This window comes from Trichoplusia ni, chromosome 15, assembly GCF_003590095.1.
Source record: "Trichoplusia ni isolate ovarian cell line Hi5 chromosome 15, tn1, whole genome shotgun sequence".
Lineage (NCBI taxonomy): Eukaryota > Metazoa > Arthropoda > Insecta > Lepidoptera > Noctuidae > Trichoplusia > Trichoplusia ni.
In genome coordinates, this window is record NC_039492.1 from 7,701,393 (window position 1) to 7,729,246 (window position 27,854).

Below are 27,854 nucleotides of genomic sequence, written 5' to 3' on the forward strand. Positions count from 1 at the left end.
GTACAAAGCGAGACAAAGCTCTCCATGTCATGGGTCCGACATGATTGGCAGGCATTCGTCGATCTATCTGAATTCATTTTATTATATTCAAGGTCATTTATGTGACACTAAATTATAGCTTAAAAGTATGCTCGGTATTTGAACCCATACCGATTGGATTGACAATGTAATTGCACGTTTCTCGCCATATTTCTGTTTGTCACCTGACTAAAGTTCTGACGAAACTGATGTTAGTAACGCCATCTATTAGTTTCTGACTAACACTAAAATAAAACTGCAAAATCGTAATAACATTTGTACTTTTTCAAGTAAAACTTAGTCTAAATTTATATTTTTTTGTACAAATATGGCACTATGTCTAATATTATCACTTTTTACCCTGTTATGGCTGTCTTAAACTACTTAAAAAACTAAGTAACATTACTTAAAATACTCTTATTCTAAAAATAATGTCTTTTGTACATCGTATAATTATTTGGAAGACGTTAGCCATAATATAATAACAATATTTATATTCGTCATAACAAAAAGCCAACAAAACGAAACTTCATTCATCTTTAGTTTTCACTTTCTTTCACTAGATGGCGCTGTTTTCAGCTTTAAGCTCTTTCGTTTTAGTTCAACACTCCTCCGCTAGATGGCGCTATTCCAAGTTTTCCAACACAGGTTCAATTGCTCCCTAGCAATATACAATTGTGTTATTTCATTGGTTTTCGTCATTGGAAAGCAAATAATAAAATTAATATAGGCACTGCAATAACACAGACAATGTAGACTGAAGTTCTCGGTTCACATTCTGATATGATGACGAATTGTTCGTTCCAAAGCGAGTCGTTGTTCCTTAGGGGAACTTCTAAAACTACCTGTAAAGGAAAAATGTAATCAGAAATGTTAATGTGTAAAGGCAAAATTTGGAGGGGCAATAAAAGTAACAAAAAAATAATCATGTTTTTGCCTTGATAAAGTGACTAATCTTAAAGTGTAGATGAGGAAGAAAATAAGAACAAGAAACTACCAGAAGAAATATGATCGCGAGATACAAACACAATAATATTATACCTATGTGATGTTTAGCTATCGGCTAGTGAAGTTAGGAGGATTTTCTCAAACATTTCTATTATAGTCAAGAGGGCGGTTTGTTGGTCTAGTGGTTAGTGACCCTGACTGCTATACCAGAGGTCTTGAGTTCGATTCCCACCCAAGACAAATGTTTTGGTGATGAGCAAGATCATTTGTTCTGTGTCTGTATGTAATCTCTCTATATCATGTATTTATTTAGAAACATTTAAGTAGGTTTCTCAATTGTTTAGTTCTCATAGCACGAGATTTTCCTACTTTGGCACTAGATGGCGTTGTTTTAAAGAGGTAGAATAATAAAAAATATGTTCATTACCTTCTGACTAGAAAATATATCAAGATTGAGGTCACATCTGTCGGTCCTGTTGGTGCACTCTCGTAGCGCGGTGCGTGCTACGTCGTAGCGCGTCTTCTGAAGGTCGAAGCGGGCGCGGATGAAGTTCTTCTGGACCTCGTTCTCAGAGTTGAACACGAAGAAGTAATAGCCGTTGGCTGGGACCCTGCGGACAGGAGGTTGGATAATGGGTTTATGTTGCTTTTGAGTAAGTTACAAGTTATGTATCCAGCTGGTTTTAAAGCTCAACATCATCATCCTCTTATCCTCTTTTCATTGGGAAGAGAGATGATATTGAGCTGAGTAGTGTTTGTGTTGGTTTGGTCTAATTGGCAGAAATCAATTTTTGGACCGGACAAAGAATATTTTCCCTAACATAAGTTTCACCTTAGGTAAAGCAAATGCGTTTCACAAATTTTCTATCTATTATCTACATACATTCTAAATCTTTTTCAGTCGACCTTCGAAACTCAGTTACAACAACAGAAAAAATATTTTTCTTTGAACCTCAAACTTCCTTGCTCGTCATAGTTTAAAGACCACCTTAGCACCTCTAAAGACCCAAATTAGACTCCTCAAAACACTAACCTATAAGTGAGTGCATTAGCCTTAGCTGCAGCAAAGCCATCAGCCTCACTAGCTTCTTTCAGACATCCCCTGTGGGGGGTTAGAGGCAGATTGAGGATTAGTCCCTCACACTCGAGAAGCGCCTCCTCACTGCTGGAGAAGGATGACCAGAACTCGGAGTTACTCATGTCGAGGGGAGTTGTCTCATTGACCAGCTGATGGTGGTCTGCGTAACCATCTGCGTCCTGTCGAACAAGTTACAAACATATGGTGAAGTTGACTGGTTTAGAATTAATTTTGGATTACATTATTTAGTATCTGTATACAATTTTAACAGATATTGTTTCGGAAAGATTGATACAGGTGATCTATAGACGTCGATTGTAATAATTCTTTAGTTTTGAGCTTTGTCTAGTATAAAAAAGGCAAAAACCATTTTTGAAGAACTTTTTTGTAACCGCTCCGAAAAATATAACCTCAGTATTATACGAAATTGGGTTCTGTCGCAGTCAGGTTTGAAAAAGCGAATTCACCAAATCCAGGGCCTCAACTCCGCTATTTACAATGGTCGATAAAACAATGAAACATTTTGCCAACACAATTATTGGAAAAAAACATTGAGTTTTCCGCCTCGTTGGCAAAATGCTCAATACTCATTACTCAATATTTTATTGCACTTCATATGTAGGTATGAGACCTAGCTGGTTGTTGTAATCTATTTATTTTGTAATGTTATGCATGCTTAGAAGAATATTCCTAATTTAATCCGATTTCCATTCATTCATTGGCTTAATGTAAATAGCAGGATTGGGGTCCACAATACTTACCACTTCACTGGCGTGGTTCCTCTCCTCATCGTTTTCATTGAAGATCTTGATGAGTTCGATCTGTCCCAACATGGACTCCCGCTTACTTCTTGCCTGTTCTGCAGCCACGAGACGTTTTTCTGGAATAGGATAGAATTTTCTTAGATTTTGAAGAAGATAAGTATAAACGGTTATTTTATTCGAATTGCTCAATTACATAGACGAGAAAACGGATTTTTCACGTCCCACAAAAACACACTAGTCTTGTACGATTTATTCGTAAAAAGGTAATTTATGGAATTTCTTGCCTAGTATCATATCATCGTAACGTTTTAATTGTGCCTAAAAACTTTTGGTTTGGAGTACTTGATTTAGAACTCGAAAACAAAATTTAAAACAATTTGACGTTTCTCAAAGTTGAGATGTAACAATTTTACATTCGTTACTATGTTATAACAGCAAACGCGAATAATTCCGGGAATTTCTGAGTATTTCGCGACCACTCCCGATATTTTAAACTATCCAACAATACGCGTGGTCGATAAACGAGATCTTTTAATGGTTGCTGGCTAAACTCCAAGACAAGAACTAGCGCAGAATTAAATATTAATAAAACAAGGAACTTGTGAAACTATTGTTTACTTGCCATTAAATTCACATTTACTTTAGTATCTATTTTCGATGTAGGTATGTTCTTATTGTTTCTAGATATACTTTCTTACTCATGCCCATGAAAAGTGCGAGTCGGAGTAAATACCGATGCTGGAGACGAACAGATAGACAGATAACAGGGTTATAGGGAAATAGTGTTACGTTTTTAAATTTTGGTTACAAACCCTAAAAAAACAGATATAAAATTTAAGTGCGTCGTTCAATAGGGCTTTTCTTTTCCTAAACCTAGACTTGACCAAACTTTAAAGTTTTTTGAATGGCACCAATTTTTCCACCTTTGGTCCAATTAGTGTCACAAGTTGAATTATAATTTAGAGTTTCTTCCATATTCCTTTCGATCTCAGATTTGATCATGTTATAGGATCTTTCAATTCTTCTAAAATTGAGCCACACATCATGACTGCCAATATTGATGACTTCTCCTTTCGTGGGTCTGCTGGTGGAAATTTCTTAAGAAATAAGCAGTACCCTTGTATATCATTTTTTAGAACTTTTGTGTGTACATAAATTATTAAATAAATAAAAACACTCACGTTGTCTCTGAGATCTAGTCTTCTCTTCATCAATAGCTTCCACCAGCACCTTTCTCAGCCTGTCCAGTTCCTCCCCACTGCCAGTCACTAACGACATAATGTCTGACTTCTGCCGAGTTGGTGGCTATAAAATAAAAACATCAAGTTAGTTGATTATTGTCAACAGATGGAGTTTTTATTCATGCTGAAAAAAATTGTTAGCAATTAAGGACCGGTGCTGGATGAGAGCAGCCGAAGATAAATCACGATGGCGTGCAATTTGGGAGGCCTATGTCCAGCAGTGGACGAATATGGGCTGATGATGATGATGATTAACGGGACAAGATAAAATTGTTTCTAATAGGGACAGAATTCATTCAAATATGAGAAGTGAGGCATACGAAAGTATTACCACTTATGAAAATCGCCTGAATTTATTCTAACATAAATTTTGAAAAAGTCCCAAAATTTGCCAGTTGTCATACAGTATGTGAGTAATTTTATCAACGTTACTATTTCTGACATCTCATTTGTCTGGGGAGTAACAAGACGACGGCAACCAAATTGCCTGGTCAAAATTAATTTCGAAAATATCATTATTTGTATCATCATTAGCCATCATACCATTATATAGACACTGACAAAATATCATCAAGATGGTAGACCTATTTATATTTCTTACCTTTTCTTTATACTCGACTCCCATAGTCTCGTGCAGTTTGACCAGCACTCTCTTCCCTTTACTACCTAATGCTTGTAATCTATTCAGGACTTCTTCAAACACTTCCTTAGAATTTGGCTCTGTAGTAGTCTGGAAAGAAGAAATATGAATTATTTAAATAACTCTCGTGAAATTATCTTGTAATGATTTATGTAACAACGGTTCACCGATATTTCTCGGGATAGCCCGACAAGTTTCATACCCAACCAGAGTCCTTGATTATCGAAGGAGTAAACCGTTATTAAATAAATCATTATCAATTAATAATGTATAAAACAATCATGTATCTAAGATGCAAAGCAGAGTTGCCTTATCAGAGGCACTAACGACTAATTACTGCGATAGACATAAGATTCAAAAGGTGATTAACTAAATTAGGTTTCGATAAGCTATTAAGAATTCTGCAGGAGAACAGACAGAAGCAATGGGATAGAGACCTATTCCAAATAAATACAAACACCCTATACTGCCAGAACAAGAACATAAAATCCTTGATCCTTTGTTCGACTTATTTGAACCTATAGAAGCGGTTATGTTATACAACGATATGAATTGTTTAAGATGAATAATGTCTACAAATACAAATACTTACAAAGCACTTTGAGACAATAAAACAATTCATAAATTATAATGGCCGACCTGATAACTGGAATCCAGTGATAAGAAACTTTCCATTGCTGTGACAATATTAAGTTTAGAATTAGTATTGCTTTACAATGTATTTGATAAAATGTAGACGTATCTGAGTTTTCTAGAAAATGTCGGAGTTGGTTCTTAGGGATTTTGATCACAAGGCAAGAATTTGAAAACCGAAAACGAATTCGGGATTTTATAAGCCGTTAAATGTGAGTTGTGGTGGCCTAACGGTTCTATGCATGGATTCGTATGGTCGCCATGAAGGTTCGATCACAACGCAGGCAATTTTCCAATGTTATTTGTACATTTTTTATTATTCTAAGAGACGACTGACAACCGGTGTAGGAAAACAATCTAAGGAAACCTAGATTCAAAATATTGGTATCTGAAATCGCCAACCCATATTGAGCTAGCGGAATGAACAATGCTCAAACCTTCCCTATACGGGAAGAGGCAGGTAGACCAAGTCTCAGAGACCCTGTTATTACAAGAAAAAATCTTTTAGCAACTCGAAATATGAAAAGAAGAATACAAAATCGCTAGAAACCCATTTTAGTTAGGGATTGGGTAGAGAGCAAACAGACAAGATTCATGTTTTTATAATAACTATCGTGAGACTGATTCATTATTAAATGATGTAACGGTTTACTCACGCGTATTTATCGGGGTAGCCCGACTAGTTTCGGACCCAACCGGAGTCCTTAATCATGAGCAGACGCGGCGGGATCGCGAGTCGAACTGGTCGGGCTACCCCGATAAATACGCGTGAGTAAACCGTTACATCATTTAATAAAGATTCATGTTTGGTTTTGTGTTAGGAAAAGTTGGAATCAAAGATCAATTTGATCTATTCGATGAAATTAATAAACAATTTGTTGATGTAAGTCGAATAGATTAAGTAGATTGGTGGTTCTCAGAAGCAGATGGACCAAATTTGTGTTTTTGAATGAAAGGATGGGTAGGAGAATTAAAACGATATATTTTAAAATGCAGATGATATAAATAGCATTACATCTAATCCAATCTAACAATAAAGATATATTTACAGATAAATTTGTCATTTTGATAAGCCTATAGGCTTAAATCTATCATTAAGGATTGCTAATAGATAATTGATAAAGACACGGATGGATGTGAAAAAAGTTGACTTAGATTACAGAATAGGCTTAATACGACCTAAGGAGTCATACATTTTGTGAGCTTGAGGAAGCGAGATGTAGCTATTAACTCTGTAGAGTGACATCTCGCTTTCGCAAACACAAGTTCTGCTACAAAAGCTCATACTATAGGTACTGAAAGTCTAACTAATTAACCGATGCTTGAAAAAGATAATTTTGAGTTACAAAGTGTGACGTAAGATAATTTTGTTATATTTATCCTTATTTTGTTTACATATTTCGATGCAAATGCAAATTCCCCAGTGGAATCAATAGCATCTGATTAAATTTTAGCAGTCAGCATTACTTAACACATTTTAGTTAATCCATTATGATTTAATGTTGTTTATATTCTTGTGTATTAAACTGCATATATAACACAAAAATGTTAAAAAAGATGAACATTCTAGATAGCTTTGCCCACATCACATCAGCTAACATCAGAAACCCAAGTTATGTCAATCCTTATTTCTCTTTTGTATAATACACCTAGAAAGGGTTTTTGACGCTTAAAAGGAAAGATTATTTTTCAAGCTTTTTTTGCAATGTCCTGAATTGTATTCGTTTATATAGTGTAATTAAAATTGATTTTATTCAGTTGTTAGTTACATCGGACTACACCATAGATTAAAAAAATATGTCTCGCAGTTCCTAGTTCTATTTCAAGTACAAACTTGTTTAGATTAAGAAATAATGAATTAAAATCTACACTTACCTCATTGTTATCACTAGTAGCAGTAGCAGCTACGTTGACATCAGTCGTAGTTTTATACGGTGTGTCCACAGTCACAGTTTCCATTTCTTCTTGTATCTTCAGCGTAGTTTTTTCTACATCTACTGTAGTTTCATTCTTATTATCAAAATCAGTACTTTTCGCTACTTCATTTACTAAATCAGTCTTTTTCTTTGCATCAGATACTTCGTCTTTAATAATTTCTATTGTAACTTTATTGGATAATTCTGTTTTCTTATTATTAATAGCTTCATCGCTATTGTTCCCATCGATATCTGTAATAATTACACCATTTTAAATATTTTTTACTATTATTATTTTGGTTTATTATGGGAATCGTAAATGGATTATTCACTGCGAAATGAGGCGCAATTGTTTTTGCAATCTTGTACGTTTTTATCTACGTGTCGACCTGTTGGCAGAATGTTATCAAAATTTACGTACTAATAACAATAATGACCTTATTTAAATAGGCCTTGTTTGTTTCACTTCCTCCTGCCTTTCCCAGAAACAAGTAATTTAAGTTATTCAAATACTTAAATATTCTGTTTCTACAATACTTCTATTCTGGCTAGTTATTTTTTCTTAATTCTTTATGTCTTAGAATTATTGAATACTTGCAAACACCACAGTTCTCTGTGCGAAAAAGAGATGGAATTATTTTATTGTAGCTTTGTCTCTTTCTGGCGCTACATAAACTGTTTTCAAGATGTCTCGTGGCCTCGGATTTTTATTCGCAAATAATGGCGTGTGCCGTTTGTTTTAGATACCTCGCTTAGCAGCACATATCTTGTAGTCCTAATATTTTACGCTCAGATAACGTTGAGCTGCTAATCAGATGTAGATTAATTTGGTATCAAATTGTCTTAGAGTATAGTATCAGAATGTGCCAATTGGCGCATTTACGTAATTCACAGATTATATGTTTTATGTTTTTATTGTTTAAGACTTTTGCGATAGTGATATGCAGTACTGGTTTTTATGGTAGGCATTTAAAAGTTCCGTTGGATAAAGCAGTCAGCTTTGGTGAAAAATACCGTCCCATATTAATAAATCCATAAAATTGGTAACTATAGCAGGAGTAGTAATATTATTGAAATAAAAAAAATTGATATGAAAGATCATGTCTACCTGTACATTTAAGATATTTACCTTGAAAAGACAGCCATTTCCTTTCATCTTTATCAACATTAGCATCCCTGTGTCGGTGTAAAGCTGGCAGCGATACGATATGGTCAGGTGGGTGGAAGTTCTTCGAGTTCTGGATCTTGGCTGCTTCTCTTAATGCGTGGAGTCTCTCGAGGATCTCTCGAAGTTCCTTTATTAGAGAAAATGGAAAGATGTTGAATGATGATTAAACTCTTTTCGGTAAAAAGTTGAGAAAGATCGACTGATTGGAATTATTTTGGATTTGGTGCTATTCAAGAAAGGAGAAGCTATGTTGTAAAGTTTTTTTAAGCAGACTCAACTACAATGGAGAAAATCTACTAAAATAGAAAGATGTAATCCATCCAACAAATGACGATTGAGGAAATAAAAAATTGTTCATTGCTTATCCAAATTCGCCTTATAATGCACTATTACCTATAACTGTATCTTTCTTCTTTAAAGATTCAGACTTCAGTATTGCTGTTATTGAAGGTTTCCTTACCTTGGGATCATGATCAGTGATATCAGCGGTCGGCACACTCTCAGATGACGTCGATGTGGTGTTCACTTTGTTGGGATCGTGGAAACTAACACCAGCTTTGTGCCTTCTCATTGTATCTGCTCCAAGCAAAAACATAGTTTACCTTATATGGTCAGTATAGTTGATGCGCCGTATAATGATATATGTGACAGGTCTCATATTCCTTGCAACGCTTATTTCTTTTAAGTAATCATAAGTCAAAGAAGTAAATCAAAGAAAGTCTAGCATGGAAATGAAATGTTACGAGAATAATCAATATTTATTTAATAGAAATAACAAACTTCTATTAAGAAGAGTAAATTAAAGCAGGACAATCGAATTCCACAGATTTCCATACATAAAAGAAAGAAAGGCAAAAGTCAGAGAGATAAGAGTTTCGAATTTTGCCACAGGTTTGAGGGTACTTCTATCGACTTGTATAGTGAAAAACCTTACCTGGATCATTAGCTTTTCCATCAACAATTTTAAGTTGATTTATCTTCTCATAATACGTTTTGTTGGACAACAGTCCAAGTTCGAAAGCTTCCTTCAGTTCATCAATCTCTTCAGACGAATCGTCTCCAATGTAAGCACATTCTTGAAGGTGCTTGTAGCCTTTGATCATTATAAGAGAGGCACCTGGCCACCTGTGGGCAAGAAGGATGGTATGAGGTTTGGACTTAATTAAAGTGACGATAATTGTGATGCTTGTTTTTTTTTTTTTAAGAACAGCTGTAGATTTCAGATGATAGGCGATTTGTAAATTTGATGTAATTTTGGTATCTATGTGTGTAAAATATACGATTAGTTATGCCCATAAAAAGCATATGTATTTAATAATATTTTTGTAAGGTGGTCCACACAATCTTAACATATCGATATCTACTCTAACCTCCATTCTTCTAAGTATACTTCTACTTTAGCATCACAATAAAGAGCTCCAACTGGTACAAATGCATTTTACAAACACCATTTTTTGGGTTGAATTAATTTCTGTTGTCCTTACGTCACCAGGCTCTATTTTATGTTTTTTTTCATTTACCTCGTACAAGCCGACACGGTCACCGAGGATCCCTTCAGCAGGTAGAACCCCCAGTACTCCTTCTTATCGTCCTCCAGTTCCAGCTCTCTCGTCATGGACACCGGGACCAGGTCCTCAGTCAGCTCTGGCGGACCGGGGACCACGAACGCGTTGAATGTCGTGTTGGAGCGCACCACTTGTCTCTAGATGGGTGGATTGGTAAGGTTAGTGATATGCAAACACTTTTATAATATGCACTTCCTACTAATATTTTGAACGCGAAAGTTTGTGATTATAGATGTATGGATGTTTGTTCCTCTTTCACGCAAAAACCACTGTAAGGATTTAGACGAAACTTGGTCACACATCGAATTTATTTTGCCGTGGGATCATTTTCGATTTGTCTTGCTAACAGTTAGGTTTTATGATACTTGTTCAATTTTGTGCCTGTTAAACAAAATAAAATGTTGTGTCTGTTTTATTGTGAGAGCATCGGCAAATTCTAGTTTTGCGATAAAATGTGTCATCTAGCTTTGTTTCAATTCTAAACAATCGGGACCGAAGGGGATCAATACTTATTTGAGAGTCATTTACTTACGTCTAAGACATGGACTTAGTTTAATGACCATAGATAGCTAATACATGACACTTTAATAAGATTAAGATAAATTCTAACTTGATATGACCATAATGCCCACCCGTCCAAAACCCGGCGGCGGCAGGCGCGGCCAGCCTTATCCACGTGCCAAAGTAATATAACCATAAAACGAATATTATTTATGAGTTTATTCCAATACTTAAATCATAAAATTATACTGAGCGATATCTTATCATTACAAATAATAATAATTAAAACAGTGATATAATTACGATCGAAAATCAACTTAATGATTCTTGTACACGGTTCATTTCAGCTTGTATTTTTGTTAAAATAAATATTCATAATCGTTTCACAAGTATTTATTTGTCAAGCGTCAAGTTTTATATGACAGGATTTCTACTTTAATGATACAACGCGGGTTCGATACCCGCTCGCGTTAAATATTAGTTTGACCTAGTAATGCTAGACTGTTGCTATTCAGTTTGACTGATAGTTACCACTTCGACACAAAACAAGAAATATATATAACTAGGTGTTACCCGCGACTTCGTCCGCGAGGTAAGTATAATAGGAGGGTAAGTTATCTATACTTCTATACTAATATATAAAGCTGAAGAGTTTGTTTGTTTGTTTGAACGCGCTAATCTCAGGAACTACTGGTCCAAATTGAAAAAATATTTTTGTGTTAAAATAGATCTTTCATCGAGGAAGGCTTTAGGCTATAAAACATCACGCTGCGACTAATAGAAGCGAAGATACAATTGAAAATGTGAAAAAATCAGGGCAGTTATAAATCATAACTTATATCTTCTACCCACGGGGACGAAGTCGCGGGCAACAGCTAGTAGGTAAATAATATTGCGACTATAAGTAGAGATGTAAACTATCCTATCTTTCAAGTTGGATAAACCTTTTCGGAAGTTGCTATTAAAAATAACTATTTTGAAGTGGTTTCTGAGGTTTACGCGAATGTTAGACATTGAAATAAAACTACTTTTACGAATTTTATCGCGGTTTAATTTTAGATTTAAGCTCCCGACGTTTCGACACCATTGCAGGTATCATGGTCACGGGCAGACTGAGATGGCGTTCGTCTTGACAGAAGATTGTTGCTCGAAAACTATTTTGAATTTAAAATACACATGCCTAATTGAACAAATAATTAAATGTAGGTGAGAAAAACATGACACCCTTCCATGTGACATACACGTGTCTTAACTACAGACTGTACATAATGATTAGGTGTATGTTAAACACAACTATACTATAGTACGTATACTATAGCTTTATGACTAGTCAACAGTATTGTTCATTGTGACGTTTGTTCGTAAATACACGTGCTTTTTGTGCGTATTTACACAATACACACACATGTACCTGTGGGAATGTTTGTGATACGTATTTGTTTGTAAATGTTAATTAGTAGGTGTCGGGAATTATTTGTGACAGATAAGGTATTTTTAATGTAATATATTGTTAGGCATATTTATGATAGAAACGATTGTTATGAAAGAGAAGAGAGGAGCAACTAAAATTATCATAAATACTGCAAAATTTAGGGGGACTCATATTTTTTTTTAGTACTGCAATCTTTCCAAAATCAAATTTCGTTTCATTTCAAAATGTAGTTGAATGTATGTAAGTAAAACAGACCATTATTATTGAAATGAAGTCAAAATTTCACCTACTTTTTTATCTTAGACGTATCAAGTGTTGAAGGTATTCATTCGAATAAGTAAGAGTAGACGTTTTACATTAACCTATATCGATTTGATTACAAATTTGAAATTTCGACATACATAACTTATAGGCAAGCCTGCTGCCACCGTTGATGGTAACACAGAGGCAAATATGCAATGCGCAAAACACATTAAGTCTAGTTAGCCCTGGTCTGGTCTAAACAATCGAAGCGTCCTCCGTGTCTAGAAATAAAGTGTATAATTTTTTTATAACACTTTATTACTTTTCTTTAACAATAATAAATATCTAATAAAGCAATAACCTTCTTTAGACGCCTACTACCACACAATTGAGGGCTGAACAGGAGAACAAATGGTCATGTGGAAATATGGTCTTCTGACACAAAAAGGCTTGTTTATAAATTCATTCAATTATTTATCTCATTCATAAATGTTAATCTACACGTTTGTTGCTCTTAGTACAGTCGTCTACAAAATCTTTAATTGTTGTAATTATTCGGTATATGCGAAATTGTAAGGTACAAGCGAAAAAAAGCAGTCTATTTTTGTTATCTAAAAAATACATCGGTCTTGAAAAAAGCTTTGCAGTTTCTATACCTACCTTGAAGTTAAAAAATGTTTCGCCTAAATTATTGTTTACCTACGATACAATTTTGTTTTTGATACTTCCATAATTTCATGCTATATTTCCATCAAGAAGTCAAGATTATTTTAAGTGAACTATAAACCTTTTACACGTAACAGTACTGTGAGCATGTATTTATTAACTTTACACGTGTCTAGAACGGGACAACGTTATTTTGTAACGAGTATATTATATTCTAATGCGTAGTTTGTGTCTTCAAGTTATCGTATAACTTGCAGTTATTTATTAAGAAGTTTATCTGAAGAATTACTTAGTATGTACTTGTATATTAATCAAACAATTTTGTTATTTGGACTCGATTCTTCAACATCCATAACAGTTTTGACTGAATGGCTTTTGAAACTAGGGGCAACACTACAAAAGTCGACTTTAACAGCATTCCAAAAAGTCCCATTTTGACAGCTGTGTGCTCAAAAGACAGGGTACCAACGTAACCTACCAATGTTCAATAGCTGAACAAAGTTTAAACCTTTGCACATCTCTTTAAAGAAAGATCATTCGAATATGGAACTCATCTATTTGTTTCATTTAAACAATTTCAAAAAGAGGTTAATATTTAGTCTTAAAAGTTAAGGCGTATATTTGCTGTATTAAATTATTACGAAGGTGGTACACACCTACCTGGCACCAAGTGGGCGATATCTTACTGTCTATCAGTCTCATATCAGTCATGCTCATGGGGTACATCTGGCCGGAGAACACCCTGTACCTAGAACAAAGAACATTATCGAATGTAGAAAATTCGGAGGTTAGTCTCAAACAGCTAATCCATATATTATTATGTGAAATTGTTCAATGTATTTAACAAATGGGTAAGCACATGATGACTGACTTAACCAAAAAATGTAATTGGACTGTATTGTCTGATTTGGGAACCAAATAAAAAAAAATGCATTTTTTGACATTAAGAAAACAGTTTTACTGGGAATGTAGTTTACAACAGAATAATCTAGGTATAGCAATAGATATCCGTGTAAGGGTAAGTAAAGAAGTGCAGGCCTGCACGATCACAAGGAACAAACCCTTGCCGCTTTCTTTTCTAAGCGCCCTACAAACACTTTCAGCCAGTTCAGGGGGCTCGAAGGATCTAATAGGAATTATTAGATGCCAGGCTGGCGGGATTATCCGAAAGAGTTCAACCAATCAACCCAAAGCAAGAAAAGTCATTGATAATTTCCCACTTGGAAAAAAAGGCAAGGAAGCTGTACAAAACAAAAGGCATACAGAATTTAGCTCAATCATGTACCAGGATTTTCATATATAAAGGAGTAAATCAGATCTATAAACTCTTAAAAGAACAAGGTAAAGGACATTGACTACCACTTAAAAACAAGAGCTCTTGATAAAGATCATCTTTGAAACACGTCTTAACAAAATGATCTGATATAACATGATATAATAATTATGTCAAGTGACAATAGACAATTGTTTGATGTTCAAGATAAGCATGAATTGATAAAACGAGTAATTAAAACGGTCGTTGAACATTGTTGGATGTGATAGATGTGAAGACCTTTTCAATTGAAGTGAAATATGTCCCTGAATACTAAACCAAGAGTATAGCATTCACTCTTTCTTAAACAAATGCACAAAGTCACCCAGACTTAGGAAAAGCATGCGTGGATATCACACAAATAATTGTTACACACAACTACTCGGCTATGCCAGTGGTTAATTAAGGTCAAGTAGTTTAAGAATTCTTTCTTGAACATGTTAAAATTTAGTAGCCAATAGAAGGGACACAAAATACCAGATAAGGAAGGACCTTGTGACCGGTCAGAATAATCGTAGCAAAAAAAGTCACTTTTCTACAGCACAAGCACAAGCTCTTGAAATCTATCGTACAAATATAATTCAGGAAAAAAATACTGAAGAAGTTCCCGTATACAACTACACCTATAAGGCTAGAGGGAAAGATAGCCGATGTTTTTAAAGGGGGGATGCTTAAAGTAACCATAGCAACGTCTTACTTACCTCATATAAAGCGGTATCATGATGAACATGCTTGGCAGCACGATCACCAGCGCGAGCAGCCGGCACAGCTTCAGCGGCGCTGTGTAGCAGGTGCGGGGCGCTAAGTAGCAGTTCTTGTTGACTACTGACCTTCGAGGTAGTCGAAGACCAGCTGTTGAGGAAAAAAATATTGTAGAAAAATCGTGAACTGTCTCCTAACAACATGGCGTAGGCGGTAGGAATCTTGGTCTTACACTATTGTTTGAATCACGTGATTTCATGTCTTCTAACGTAGGAATAATAATATGAAGTAGAAGGAAAGATAGAAGGAAAAGAAAAGGAAAATCTCTTTTTGCGTTGAAGATTTATTTGTAAAGCGCTATTTTAATTTTCTCTTGTAAGTTTTAGTATTTTACTGTGAGCCTTTAGGTAATACAGAGAATGATAAAATCTTTCTTTTACTTTTAGAATTTTTGTCTTACACACAATTGAATTTCTTTTTGAAATATGATTCGCAAAAGTTCTAAAGAAGAATACCCTGTATAATTATTATTGCCATCAGATACTATTGAAATAGCAATGATTAAATTGTAAATTAATCGTATACTTACATTCTAATGGGACTAATTCTTGCGGATCCATGATTGCTACATTCACATTACTTCGCAACACTGACTCGGACCTGCGGGCAAAGATAATAAAATTACAAATTAAATTATAGTAAACAAAATACAATATAGATAAGCCCTCATTAATTATCTACGTCATTTACAACATAATCGCTTTCTCTTTGAACTTTCAAAGGCCGTATGGAGAATCTCTTTGATATTGATTCATATATTTAAATTTTTAGACAATGTTATCAAGTTTTTCATACACAATCTAGTGTCTAAGAGCTTTATTAAAATCTGTCTATATTAACTTTATATTATGGTAAACAAAATTAGATTACAGAAATAGTGACTATATATGCGCGTTTTAAAATGCCATTCTCATCTATACTAATATATAAAGCTGAAGAGTTTGTTTGTTTGTTTGAACACAAACAGAAATTGAAAAAATATTTTTTTTGTTGAATAGACCATTCATAGAGGAAGGCTTTAGGCTATAAACCATCATGCTGCGACTAATAGGAGCGAACATACTAAGGAAAATGTGAAAAAATAGGGCAGGTATAAATCATAACTTATATCTTCTGCCCACGGGGACGAAGTCGCGGGCAACAGCTAGTGGAAAATAAACATAGGTTACTGTTTCAAATTAAAAAGCGTGAAATAACATTGCATTAATAGTGCAAAAATAAATAAAGCATTCAAATAAAGCCTTAGACATATAAAACACTTGACTTAATACTCTGTCATTTGTTAAATGAGTTAGAATAATAGTGTTTAGGCGTTTTTGTGTTGACCCCTGGAAGCCAATTGTTCGTTTTATCGACTGATAACTGTTAAAGCCGTATTTGTTTATAGTAGACTTGACCTTTGTAACATTACCTAACACAGAGATATGTTTTGACTGTACATTTGTGTTATCATGATAAACATTGTTTAAATTATTCGTTCAATATATTTCTTTGGCTAATAGCGACAAGTAGCAATTGTACGTATGATTTAAAACTTAATTTGACGTTGACGGGAACAGTATTACGCTGGATAAGATTAAGATCTATGTATACCACATAAACGTTTAAATAAATATTTTTTATCAAAAGGAAAAACAATATTTACTTTTATTATGATTTTTGTAGAAAAACATTACAACTGCGCTGCGTCCGTGGTCTGCTTAATCCGTTGTATGGTATGGCCAGTTTTATATTCATAATGCCATTTTCAAAAAAAATGTTTTTTGTTAAACTAATTTTAGGACTTACAATGTCAGCATAGGTTAGTGTATAAGAAGAGTACAGGTCGTTAAGGTGTGTGTCCAATATAAGTATAAGGTGGTGGTGAATCCTTTAGATTCCTAATCCTTCACAAATATACGCAATGCGCATCCACACTCAATTACTTTAAGCATATCTACATCGAGGACAATAGCCCTGATTGCTAGACTAAGTATGTTATAATTGTAAGCAACACTGTCGTGGACGTCTCGTGATTAAAGATAACCTAGAAAGTTACACGTTGTTATCTACAAGTGTCTGCACACAGGTCTATCGTATCGGGCCGCTGTTAACAATGTGTTAGAAAAATTAGACAGACTCTTGTCATGTGTTAATGTAGCATTAAGGTGGAGAGCTTGTTGTTTGAATAGTGATTTGGTGATCCAATATTCTTTTGCGGCTGTGATAACTTAGTAGTAAGATTGCAGGATTGAAAATTCGCAGGTCTCGATTTGTATCCTACGGCACGCAGGGACTATTCAGTTAGTTTTAGACTTTTTAACATACTGTGCGCGTTGTGTCGCGGGCTCGATCCCCGCAAGCATTTGTGTAATCTGTGAATGCTTGTTCTGAGTCTGGTTGTCTTTATACAGCTGATTTGTATGTTTATGAAATCCCCACGACACAAGGAACAAATTCCTTAATATAGGAGTCGTTTAAAAAATAATTCTAAATTATGTATATACTTTCGACCTCACAGTCAAACAGTGTGAACTGATTTAGATAATTTTTTCATGTACTTCTTTATAAACGTATAAAAAAAACTAATTTCGGTCAATTGTCGGCTGCAAACTTATCGAATAGAATTGATAAAGGACCAAAGCTTAGTGATTGATAGATTTAGAAATCCCTTTTTTCTAAATCTATCTATCACTAAGCGAGTTAGTAATTGTATACTACGTCACATATCCCGATAAAATACTAACAGTAGATAATAAACTCGGTTATATTAACTTTCGTACTGATTAGGATAGTTAACTATACTCCTACAACTAACTACGCACTGATCCCAGCTGATACAGCATGGTGTATTGTATGATAAAGCCGTGTTAATATCAAGTCTGGAAGCTAAATCTGATATTGATTAGAAGTTTTGACCTTTTCCAGTTGGCTAGATATATGTATTTTTAGTGGTCGCCTAAATGTGCGCAAAATTATTACGTAAAATATCTATAATCTGTCAAAGCAAAACATGACAACAAGACAAGTCAAAACAATTTAAATAACCGAAACAAGATAAAGTTTAAATTAAAAATCCCCTGATGTTAAAAACTTTCAGCCCCCACAACTTGAGACTCGACCGATTCTTATCCAACATAGTTTCTTAAAACACTCTCTTATAAACCACCTTAAAAAAATAACCTCAAACCGTTCGGTACCTATAGTGCCACAGACTGACAGACAGACAGGCGGGCGGACAGACAGTCAGCTAAATAGATAGACAGACAAACAGACAGACAGACAGACATATCAGAGTGATATTTTTTTTGGTCGGTCGTTAAGAATAAACACAGTTTGTATGTTTGTTCTTCTTTTACGCAAAAACCTCTGAACAGATTCAGACGGCACTTGGTACTTAATGGACAGGATTAACGCATACTACGCATAGGATAATTTTTATCCTGATTTTATATTCCCGTGGGATCATTTTCGATTTTTAGGGCCTGCGGCTAACAGCTAATAAAGTCATATTCCCCATTAAACTCTGTGTTCAACTAATTTCAATACTATCAAAGAAAAAGCAGCAAAAACAGACAGACAGACCGTCGCTACTAGATAAGGATAAAACATGGATATTGTTATAAAACAAAGATGACAGATAGATACGTACATAAGTACAGTACGTATAAATGTATTTACATTATCAGCCAGTTATCAGCTGATAGCGTTGCCTCAAGCATAAGGCGATTAGTACAATGACTTTGCTTCTTAGATCTCTGTGAATGGATTAAATTCTTTATTTTTGAATAATTTAAAAAAAACCGACGAGTGACACGACTATCATTCTTACAGTTTCGTACTTAAAGGGTAAAAGCGAAAGTCTATTAGTGAGGCTAGGCTGTACGTCCGTAGGCTGTATCTCATAAGCCTTGATAGCTAGACAGCAGAAATTCTCTGAGATGACCCTATATTTGTTGCCCTCAACGCTTTAATGAGTTGCTGAGCTTTGAAAATGGTCTTGATTGCTTCTGCAAACTCTCAAACAGTGCTACTATAAGGTCTCCAAGCAGAACTGCTGCCGGTGTGAAAACCGTTTAGCGTTTTTAAATGAGTATTTATCTACATAAAACTCGAGGTATTAAGGTACTGGAGGTAAGCAGCTGTAGTAATCGCATCTTCTTCAAGTGGGCCAAAAACATACAGATATAAGATGAGACTACATGGGCTAAACATATCGGAAGACAATCTATTGATGTGACTTTTATGTCAAAATTGAAATACCAAGGGATGGCGGCAGACCGTTTCAGATTTTTTACAAGAAGTTTCATAGAACCAAAATCGAAGGGAGAAACGAAAGGAGGTATTTACCTAGCAACATTATTAGCAACATTACTAACAAAAGTATTATTTTACTAGCTGTTGCCCGCGACTTCGTCTGCGTGATTTTCAAGATGCGAAAAACTATGAAGTTTAATAATAACGATCATCGCAACAAATGTAATGCAATATTGAAAATGAAACTTTTTTTTTACATTTTAAGCTTGACTTTTTATTTCTAAATTATAATGAATCTTGAGCGGCCTAAAGACTATCAAATGTTGGAATCAAACACATTTCATACGATACTATCCTGGTGTCAAATATTTCACAGCTGTTTTAATGACTTTTTCTTATTTAATCCCAAAAAGATGGGTTTATAACTTTGACATATCTGCCTGCCTGCCTGTCTGTGACATCATAGCTTCCGAACGAATTGAACTATTTTAACTTAAATGTGAATTAGTGACAAATCGAGCCGTTCTATAATGGGGAGGGGGGGGGGTAGAAGGAAAAAATAACAGAAGGCATAACTCAGGCTTAGCAATTCTGCTAAAAATGTTTCACTTTCGAGGGTTTTCCATTTTCTAATTGGGTGGGTTATGATTTTCGAGCACGTTTGTTCTTTGGCCGGCCTACATCTGAAATTGCTAGACGGATTATAACAGTTATTATGAGGTATCATAAAATTATTATTGTACTGTAACCAAAGAGGTAAACCAGAACCATATTACTGAGGCCCCGGTGTCCGTTCGTTTGTCTGTCACCTGGCTGTTTCTCAGGAACAGTGATAGCCAGACAGTTGTTATTTTCACACACGATGTTTTCTAACAATATAAAGAAGATGTCAAATTATTTTTGTGGACGGAGCTGGTGAAGTGAGAGTAGGGCTCGGTAACACTGTGGATTTAACATAGTGTCATAAGATATAAGATTTTGCAAAATTGCGCCCAGAAAAACGGTTTCCTGAAACACGTTATGTTTGATTGTCCTCTTAATATTAAAACTGATCTTCCTCACAAACATTTGGAATATTTCTAAAATAAAAAAGTTGGGAAACGTGTCATCTTGGCCCCCTGGTGTTTTGGTCATGATTTGCCTTTAAATTGCTGTTAAATAAATAGCGTGATAATAAAAAAATATCAGACACAACTTTTTTTAAAATTGACAATGACAAAAATCTAAAGTATAGGATATGTTTAATTTGTGATGTTACGACAAAGCAAAATATGAATATAAAAGTGACTTCATGCGCATGAGTTATATTTACTGCACCAATTTACAAAGAAAAATTACGTATTTTATTCGTTAACCTACCTGACGATCATTGAAGTAAAATACCGTCATCCCTACTGCATAAATGGAACTTAAATAAAGACTACATGAGGTTGGTTATGAGGTTACGCTGTCGATACCGACAGCCAAAATGTCCAGACATTGTATGACGGATGTAAGTGCTGATAGCTACACGCTATTATCATCCTTATTGGGGAAATTTCCAAAAATATGTTCCTAATCCACGTCGGCTTAGCTTTGGGATCTCAGATACTCATTCAGTTCGTTCCTTCTCCTGTTTTTACCAGGCTACGAAAGAAGAAATTTTTAAATAAGTAGAGGTTACAATAAATTCTTAAAGGATTTTTTTAAGGACCTCGTGTGCGGTCTCTCTAATGGCGGATGTAGACCGATCATATCGTTAAAATATTGAAAAATCTCAGGTATCAGTAGACATTGTTCTATCAGTAGACACATAATGTCAAAAACTGTCTAGCGTACGCTCTTATTCATTGATAGCTTTGGTCTTATAGATCTTTCACATTGCATACCTACTATGCAGTTTTTATGCAAGTTCAGGGCTTTTTTATCCGAAATACTTTTGACCTATGTAATGTTGCAAATTTAAGAAAACATTATTTCATTGTTTGAAATGCTTTTTTTGTTTGAAAGTTTACATTTTTGTTGCTAGTTGTTACAGATGAACCAAGGTAATAATTAACTGTGTCCTTTAGTAATTTATTGTTATGAATAATTATAGATGAGACCAATGCGAACTACATGCAACTTTGGGTTGAGTGTCACTACGAATGTTTTGATCTTGGAGTAGCATCGCCAACATTACCGAGCTAAAGACATAGTACACATATCGTAAATAAATACAAAATCATATTACGGCATTCCACATTTGAACTTGAGTAATTTTAGTACATCAATAAAAATAATTTAAGTTCCTTTCTTTCAAGAATGTACCGATTACGGTAACAATTGCATAAAAAAAACGTATTAGTTTATGTTTCTTTTATTTTACTTGTGAGATAGTCGCGGTAGGCCTATATCAGACTTGAAAGAGAATAAAATGACTAATTTTGTGAAAATGATTTCTTTTCGAAAAATTCTATTATTGCTCAGCCAAAAGTCTTAAAATAAATAGCGTGATGTTTTTTTGGTTAAATTGATGACCATGCTGCCTACTACTCAATGGGGTGAAAATACACCTCATAATTGTATTACACGATGTTACTGGTGAGTCCAAAAATTTAAAACTCTACTACTCATGACCCCTGCATAGTAGCGTTATGGTTTTTGTATATTTGTTGTATCATGTATACGATAAGGTTCATGCAAAATTTGAACGAAATATATTCAGTAGTTTATGAGATAATTTGATATTTGTGTATAGACATAAAAAGCCCCTGCTCACCCCCTGTAACGAAAAGCGAGATAATAAGTAAAAAGTATGTTGACCGGACCTCTTGTTGATATTCTCTGAAAGTATGAATCAAATCTATCCAGTACTTTCCGAGATCTTTCCGGACATACATACAGACAAACAGACAAACAGACAAACAGACAAAAATTCTAAAAATCGTATTTTCGGCATCGGAATCGTTCGTAGACCACCCTCCAATTATTCTTTTTAAAAAATATTCAATGTACAGTTTTCACTTTTCTACAATTTTATTATATGTATAGATAGATAATACACTAAACAAATTTAAATGTATCCAGGAAAATAACACAAAAACAGTAGTCGGTAACGTAACTACTCATCTGGTATATCTTAACAAAACATGACCCTCTTTCAGATACCATTATCGCAGAGGGTCAACGATTTGTTTAATTTCGGTCCAAATACAACTGAGACTAGAATTAATAATACTGAAACTGCAGCAGTTTTAACTGGTATTGTTTTTTACAGTTTTTTTCTTCAGATTTTGTTTTTAAAGTAAATATTTTATCCAAAATATTTGGGAAATTTAGTCTAGCAGAATTCTAAAAAGGCTCTTTTCTAAACTTGGGTCAGTATACATATATCCAATAGGCTCTATACACAATCACTGCACGAATAGCCGAATATGATGGTTACCACTCCAATCCTGACTGTGTGGAACATGTTACGGGATCGATTCGACAAGCATTTGTGTGATCTAAGAACGATCAAGGAATGAGTCTGGATGTCCTTGTGAATGTGACTTGCATGAGTGTGAAACCTACCGCGGCACAACGATAAAATTCCTTAGTACGGGAGTTGTAAAATAATATAATATTAAAGAAAAAACAGTTTTAGGCAGTAAGCCTGCTGTTCGTAGATACACTAACGCATACCAGTGATATCTCTAGAGATAGTCGTGTATATAATATTTAAAGTAATACACCTTATTAGAGTCGTTACATTAAAGATATATTATCAGTATGTCAACATATAAACAGGAGCATTGCTCAATCTTGATGAAAGTCGACGAATTTCATATTTTTTTCTATTGGATTGATGGATTTTATTTATCGTAGGCAAATATAAATAATTTACCCAGACTGCATAGCTTTTTTCTAAGCTACTTTAGGTTTGCTTTTAGTCTTACCAGCTTTCGTTAAATACCATTATTGAATCTGTTTTAAAAGCCATTATTATAGGACCCGATTGTAAGGACAGCATTTTTAATTAAGTGCGATCAACGTTTGAAAATCTATGCTAGGTTTATTCTAGGAATAAGAATTAGGATGATGCAATTTTCACTTGCAAATATGATACCAATTACAGCTGTCACACAAACGAACTGATCTAGCAATTAGCTATTGAGCTTAAATTTAAAGTTCCTACACCAAAAAACAATCTCTAGAAGTCATAATATCATACCGGAAGCAAAATAAAATGTTTCACAAGACCCCATGTGTGGGAAGTTACTGCACGAAAACAGTTGGACAGCTGGTCCAATCAGTTTTTGCTTGCATTCAAGAAGAATTGACATCTTTCCTGTGCAAGATCAAATTCAAGTCATTCGTGTTCAAGTACAAAAACGCTTATCCTAAGCGGGGATCGATCTCGCGACACGTCACGGATTGGCGTAGGTACCTCAATCACTTGGCTATCTGTGATCCGGAGTAATCATAGAATATTCTAGTTGAGGCTTTCAATTTCAGTGTATTAAGGTGTACGCCTAGCTTAAGTGGGATGAACTCATGCCTGATAAATTCTGTCATCATTGATAACAATAAGACCTTAAGAAAATGATTCATATTATTGATCTACCAAAGTACTTACTGTTGAGTTATGACTATTTAAAGTATAATATTTTTGTTGAGAACACTGAAATCCTTTTGTTTTGTGTTGTGTGTTTTTGTCGGTAATAATGACTAGATACTTTATATGAGAGGGGCCTTGAGATATATTTGAAGCAAAGATACAACCGTTTAGATACTAATAAGAATTGAATGAATATTCAAATTTATTGTCGCTTTATATTTGTGGATTGTAACACCAAATTCTTTTAACTTTCGTTCCGTTATATTTAGAAACTGTTTCTATATTTAAATCGCATTATTCATAGTTGTTTTTTTTTATTTCTCTGTGAGATTGGTTTGCGGGTAAAGGCCTCCCCTTTCGTTCCTTGTTCACCAATAGGTATTGTTTATTTATATAAGAAGGATTTTTCTTAACACCCAATCTGCCAACAATATCTATCAGGAGCTTAATCCTTACTAATATTATAAATGCGAAAGTAACTCTGTCTGTCTGTCTGTTAAGCTTTCACGTCTAAACCACTGAACCGATTTTATTTTTTGGTACAGAGATAGAGTTGACCTTGAGAAAGAACATAGGATAGTTTTTATCCCCGACTTTTGAAGAGTTCTATCGGAAACGCGATATAACCGACCTCGACGCGGGCGAAGCCGCGGGCGAAAAGCTAGTTTAGAATATTTTTAATAAAGAGTAAGTATTAAAAAAATCATGGGTAGCGGAATAGACAAAGGTCACCAGCCAAAGAACTACGCGATGCGTCGCGTGTTCGATACCCGCGTATAACGAGCATTTCAGCACTGAAAAAACATTTTTCTTAAAGCGACAAACGTGCTTTACTATCCACGTTATTTGTGAGTGTGACATTTTATATATTTACTAAAAATCGACTAAAAGAAGCAGACACGTGTCAGCTAGTTTGTTCTATAACTAATCAGTAAATAACAATAGTTTCGTATCAGAGTTTACAAAACATCAGGGCCCCGATTCTGCTATTTTACAACGACCGATGAACGAATGGCAATAGTATTAAATTTGAAATTATTTCTGTTCTCTTAAGCATTTTGCCAATAAAATAATTGGAAGTTAATTGTATTGACCTTGAGTGTACCGTCCTGCACTGAAAATCCAATTATTGTGTAGAAAAATGTTTAAGAGAATACGAAAATTGACATTTTAAGCGAAATTTCATTCATTTATCGGCCGTTGTAAATAGCAGAATTGGGACCCAGTAGTCAGAATCACACAACTCGAACGGAATAAATGTTTAGTGTGTTAATATCTTAATTAAAATTCAAACACCGCTTACAATAAAATACCGGCTTTTATTTGTTATTCGACTGACAACTACTTAACTATTTCAATAGTCAAGGACAGATTCGCGAAATCGTTTTAAAACCTCAGATTGAAAGCCTATTGGTTGGATTTAAGAGGTGACTGATTTTATCATGTTTTAAAGAAATGTAACTTATGAAAAAATGGCAAACAGCATGGTATTAACTGCCACTGAAATTGCTGTTAGTGATAGCCTAGTGGTATAGTTACTGCCAAGTCGAAGGTCGTAGGTTCGAATCCCAACAAAAACAATTTTCTTTTTGAATTTTTGCTTGAATTAGACAGTATCTGTCACTTGCTAAAATTGAAAAAATCATCGTGAGGAAACCATCACAACTGAGAATTTTGTAAAGATGCGTTAGGCTCGTCAGAGGTTTACGGGCATTTGAACTCTGGCTACAAGATATACACTACCCTTATGACGAGTGTGTTAAGAAGAAAGGCGTAGAAGTATAGTATAAGGATCAGTTTAAACTTAGATGCCCTTATACTATGGGAATGGGTACTAACATCTATTAAAGAAGAAATTACTGCAGTGGAATGATAACACTAAAGACTAATTTATCTATCTGTTTCATCTCTTCACATGAAGAAGAGAGAGATAGCAAGCCTTTAATGTTATCTGATGCTTGAGATTTTAATACACTTAAGAATTACAATACGATAGCAAGTCGAATAATAAGTCGTTATATAATTATGTTAGAACAAATCAATTTAGTTAAACTATTTAGATTTCCCATTGTTTGTTAATTAATGTATAAATAAAGAACTTAATGAGCTTTACATAATAATTAAGCGTATCATAATTATTTTGCTGACTATTTTTCCGGGTTTGAAAGATAAACAAATATAAAATAGTATTAATTATTAATAGCATGAGAAATGTTTTCTGTGGGTTTAAGTGTGAACTAAGGGGTGTCAAGGATTTGGGGTTTGATCAATTATAAAATAGTTGTTCTTATCTCCGGGGCCTTAACATAAGTGATGCTACTAATATTTATTTAACGGATATCAATTCCATTGAAAGTGGGTATCGATTTATGCTTCGACCGTTTTAGGAGTAACTTTTTGCCAGATCCTAATTTTGACCATACAACGACGGGTAAGACGTTGCTTTAAACTAAACTATTTCGTCTACCAAGTAATGCTAGAGGGTTACTAATAACAGTCGTCCTTGCTTTTCTACTGGTAGAATATGGGTACATTTTCCTCTTCTAATATATAAAATTCCCGTGTCACGATGTTAGTTAGTCCTCCGAAACGGCTTAACCGATTTTTACCAAATTTTATATGAGTATTCAATAGGTATGAGAATCGACTAACATCTATTTTTCATACCTCTCAGTGTTAAGGGTTAATCACACTAAAAAAAATATATTTCTTGGACGAATTTTTTTTTTTATAATGTGGAATTAAAAAATACATACAACTAGACATAATTTATTAGGCAAAACAGCGTTTGCTGGGTCAGCTAGTGACTATAATTTTAAAGATTTGATTCTGATTCTGTCGAACTTTGCCTGGTTAACAAGTAACTAGATGCAGCTGTTATAATCATGTAACAATAATAAAATACACATTTAAAACAAGGAAAACACCAAAGCACTAAATAACAATGTCACCGGGAGTTGAAACACACATGTTTTTAGCAAACGAAAACATTGAGAATTTATTGACTTTACGAAACATAATTATTCTTAATAGCTTTTTTAATATAGCAAGTTAAGAATGAACGTAAATGTGTAATATGTTATTAATGTGGGCTTTGTAGCTAATTGTAAACTTGTTTTGAGAAAATAACCACTTATTATTTTTATATCAGTTTTATTTCATACGAGACCTGTTGCCCGCGATATCGTCCGCGTGGTTAGAAAATATATGTAAGGATTTAAAACCGAAAAATTATATTTATATGTATTTTAATAAGGTAGATAATATTATAGAGAGGTAAAAAGAGGTATTGTTATTGTCCTCGCCGAGCCGCGAAGTCTGGTTGAAACAGTTTTTTTGGGCAAGACAAATGTTTTTTCAATAATATTGTATGGCACGTAAATATTTTCCACAGATAACGAAAATATATTTCAACATTTCGTATTGGGTTCAATATTTCGTTATATTTAGTGACACCTGGTTATAAAACTACTGTTTAAACACAGTTTGGTCTAGTTATAATAACATAAAATAAAAATTTATTAAGGAAATTATTATTATTGTTTTTCTATCTTTGTCTAACTTTACGAAGGTAGATATTGAAGAATTTGTATTTAACATAGCTACCAAAGTGGGTGTAGGATAAGTTAGCAATCAAAAATCCCATCCTAACACAGTAAATTATATTATTGTGGTATAATTTTAGCATACTCCCAAAATATCTCAAGTTCTCAAGGTTAGATTATATATTATCCTATATAAACTGAAATAACAAAAACTCGCAAATTTAGTTTGTCAACAAAGTCCATATGACCAGCTGAGCAAACAAAAAACACCTCACCTCTTATTCTTGAACTGTAATCGCTCGAAAATGTCACAATTTACATACACCAATACTTATTCACACTTTATTATAAAAAAAACAAGTTAACACTATTATATTATCGTTTCAAAATCATAAAATCAACCAAACGTGAACAATGGCGACGAATTCTTATTTCATTTAAAAAAAAGAACAATGTTTTTATTAAAATAATTGTCCTCGTAATTATAACGGCATTAAAAAAAAATCGATGCGTCCTTTCCCGCCAACGCCCGGTTTTATACTAAAGAGTTTTATCGCCGCGCGTTCGTATTATCGTTTAAAGATTATAAATAGTTTAGCTAATGATTTTGTTTTTTTTTTCTAAA

At 34.2% G+C, this 27,854-nt stretch overlaps 1 protein-coding gene across 3 annotated transcripts; it reads right to left on the minus strand.

The window, feature by feature from the left end:
* Positions 1-282: 282 nt before the first annotated feature.
* Positions 283-27,676, minus strand: LOC113501112. 3 transcript variants are annotated; one of them, XM_026882134.1, is made up of 15 exons: positions 27,505-27,676; positions 15,417-15,487; positions 14,827-14,977; positions 13,474-13,561; positions 9,927-10,108; positions 9,341-9,531; positions 8,867-8,985; positions 8,368-8,533; positions 7,198-7,490; positions 4,651-4,779; positions 3,990-4,113; positions 2,806-2,924; positions 2,000-2,223; positions 1,394-1,577; positions 283-863 (listed from the first exon to the last, which is right to left on the minus strand). In XM_026882134.1, exons 2-15 carry the CDS (start codon positions 15,445-15,447, stop codon positions 717-719), a joined length of 2,148 nt encoding a protein of 715 aa, XP_026737935.1. In that variant the 5' UTR covers positions 15,448-15,487; positions 27,505-27,676; the 3' UTR covers positions 283-716. The 3 variants fall into 3 exon arrangements, with proteins under 3 accessions (XP_026737935.1, XP_026737936.1, XP_026737937.1); XM_026882135.1 differs by having other exon boundaries at positions 8,867-8,982; positions 27,505-27,674; XM_026882136.1 differs by lacking the exons at positions 14,827-14,977; positions 15,417-15,487; positions 27,505-27,676 and having other exon boundaries at positions 13,470-13,558.
* Between the last annotated feature and the right edge of the window lie 178 nt (positions 27,677-27,854).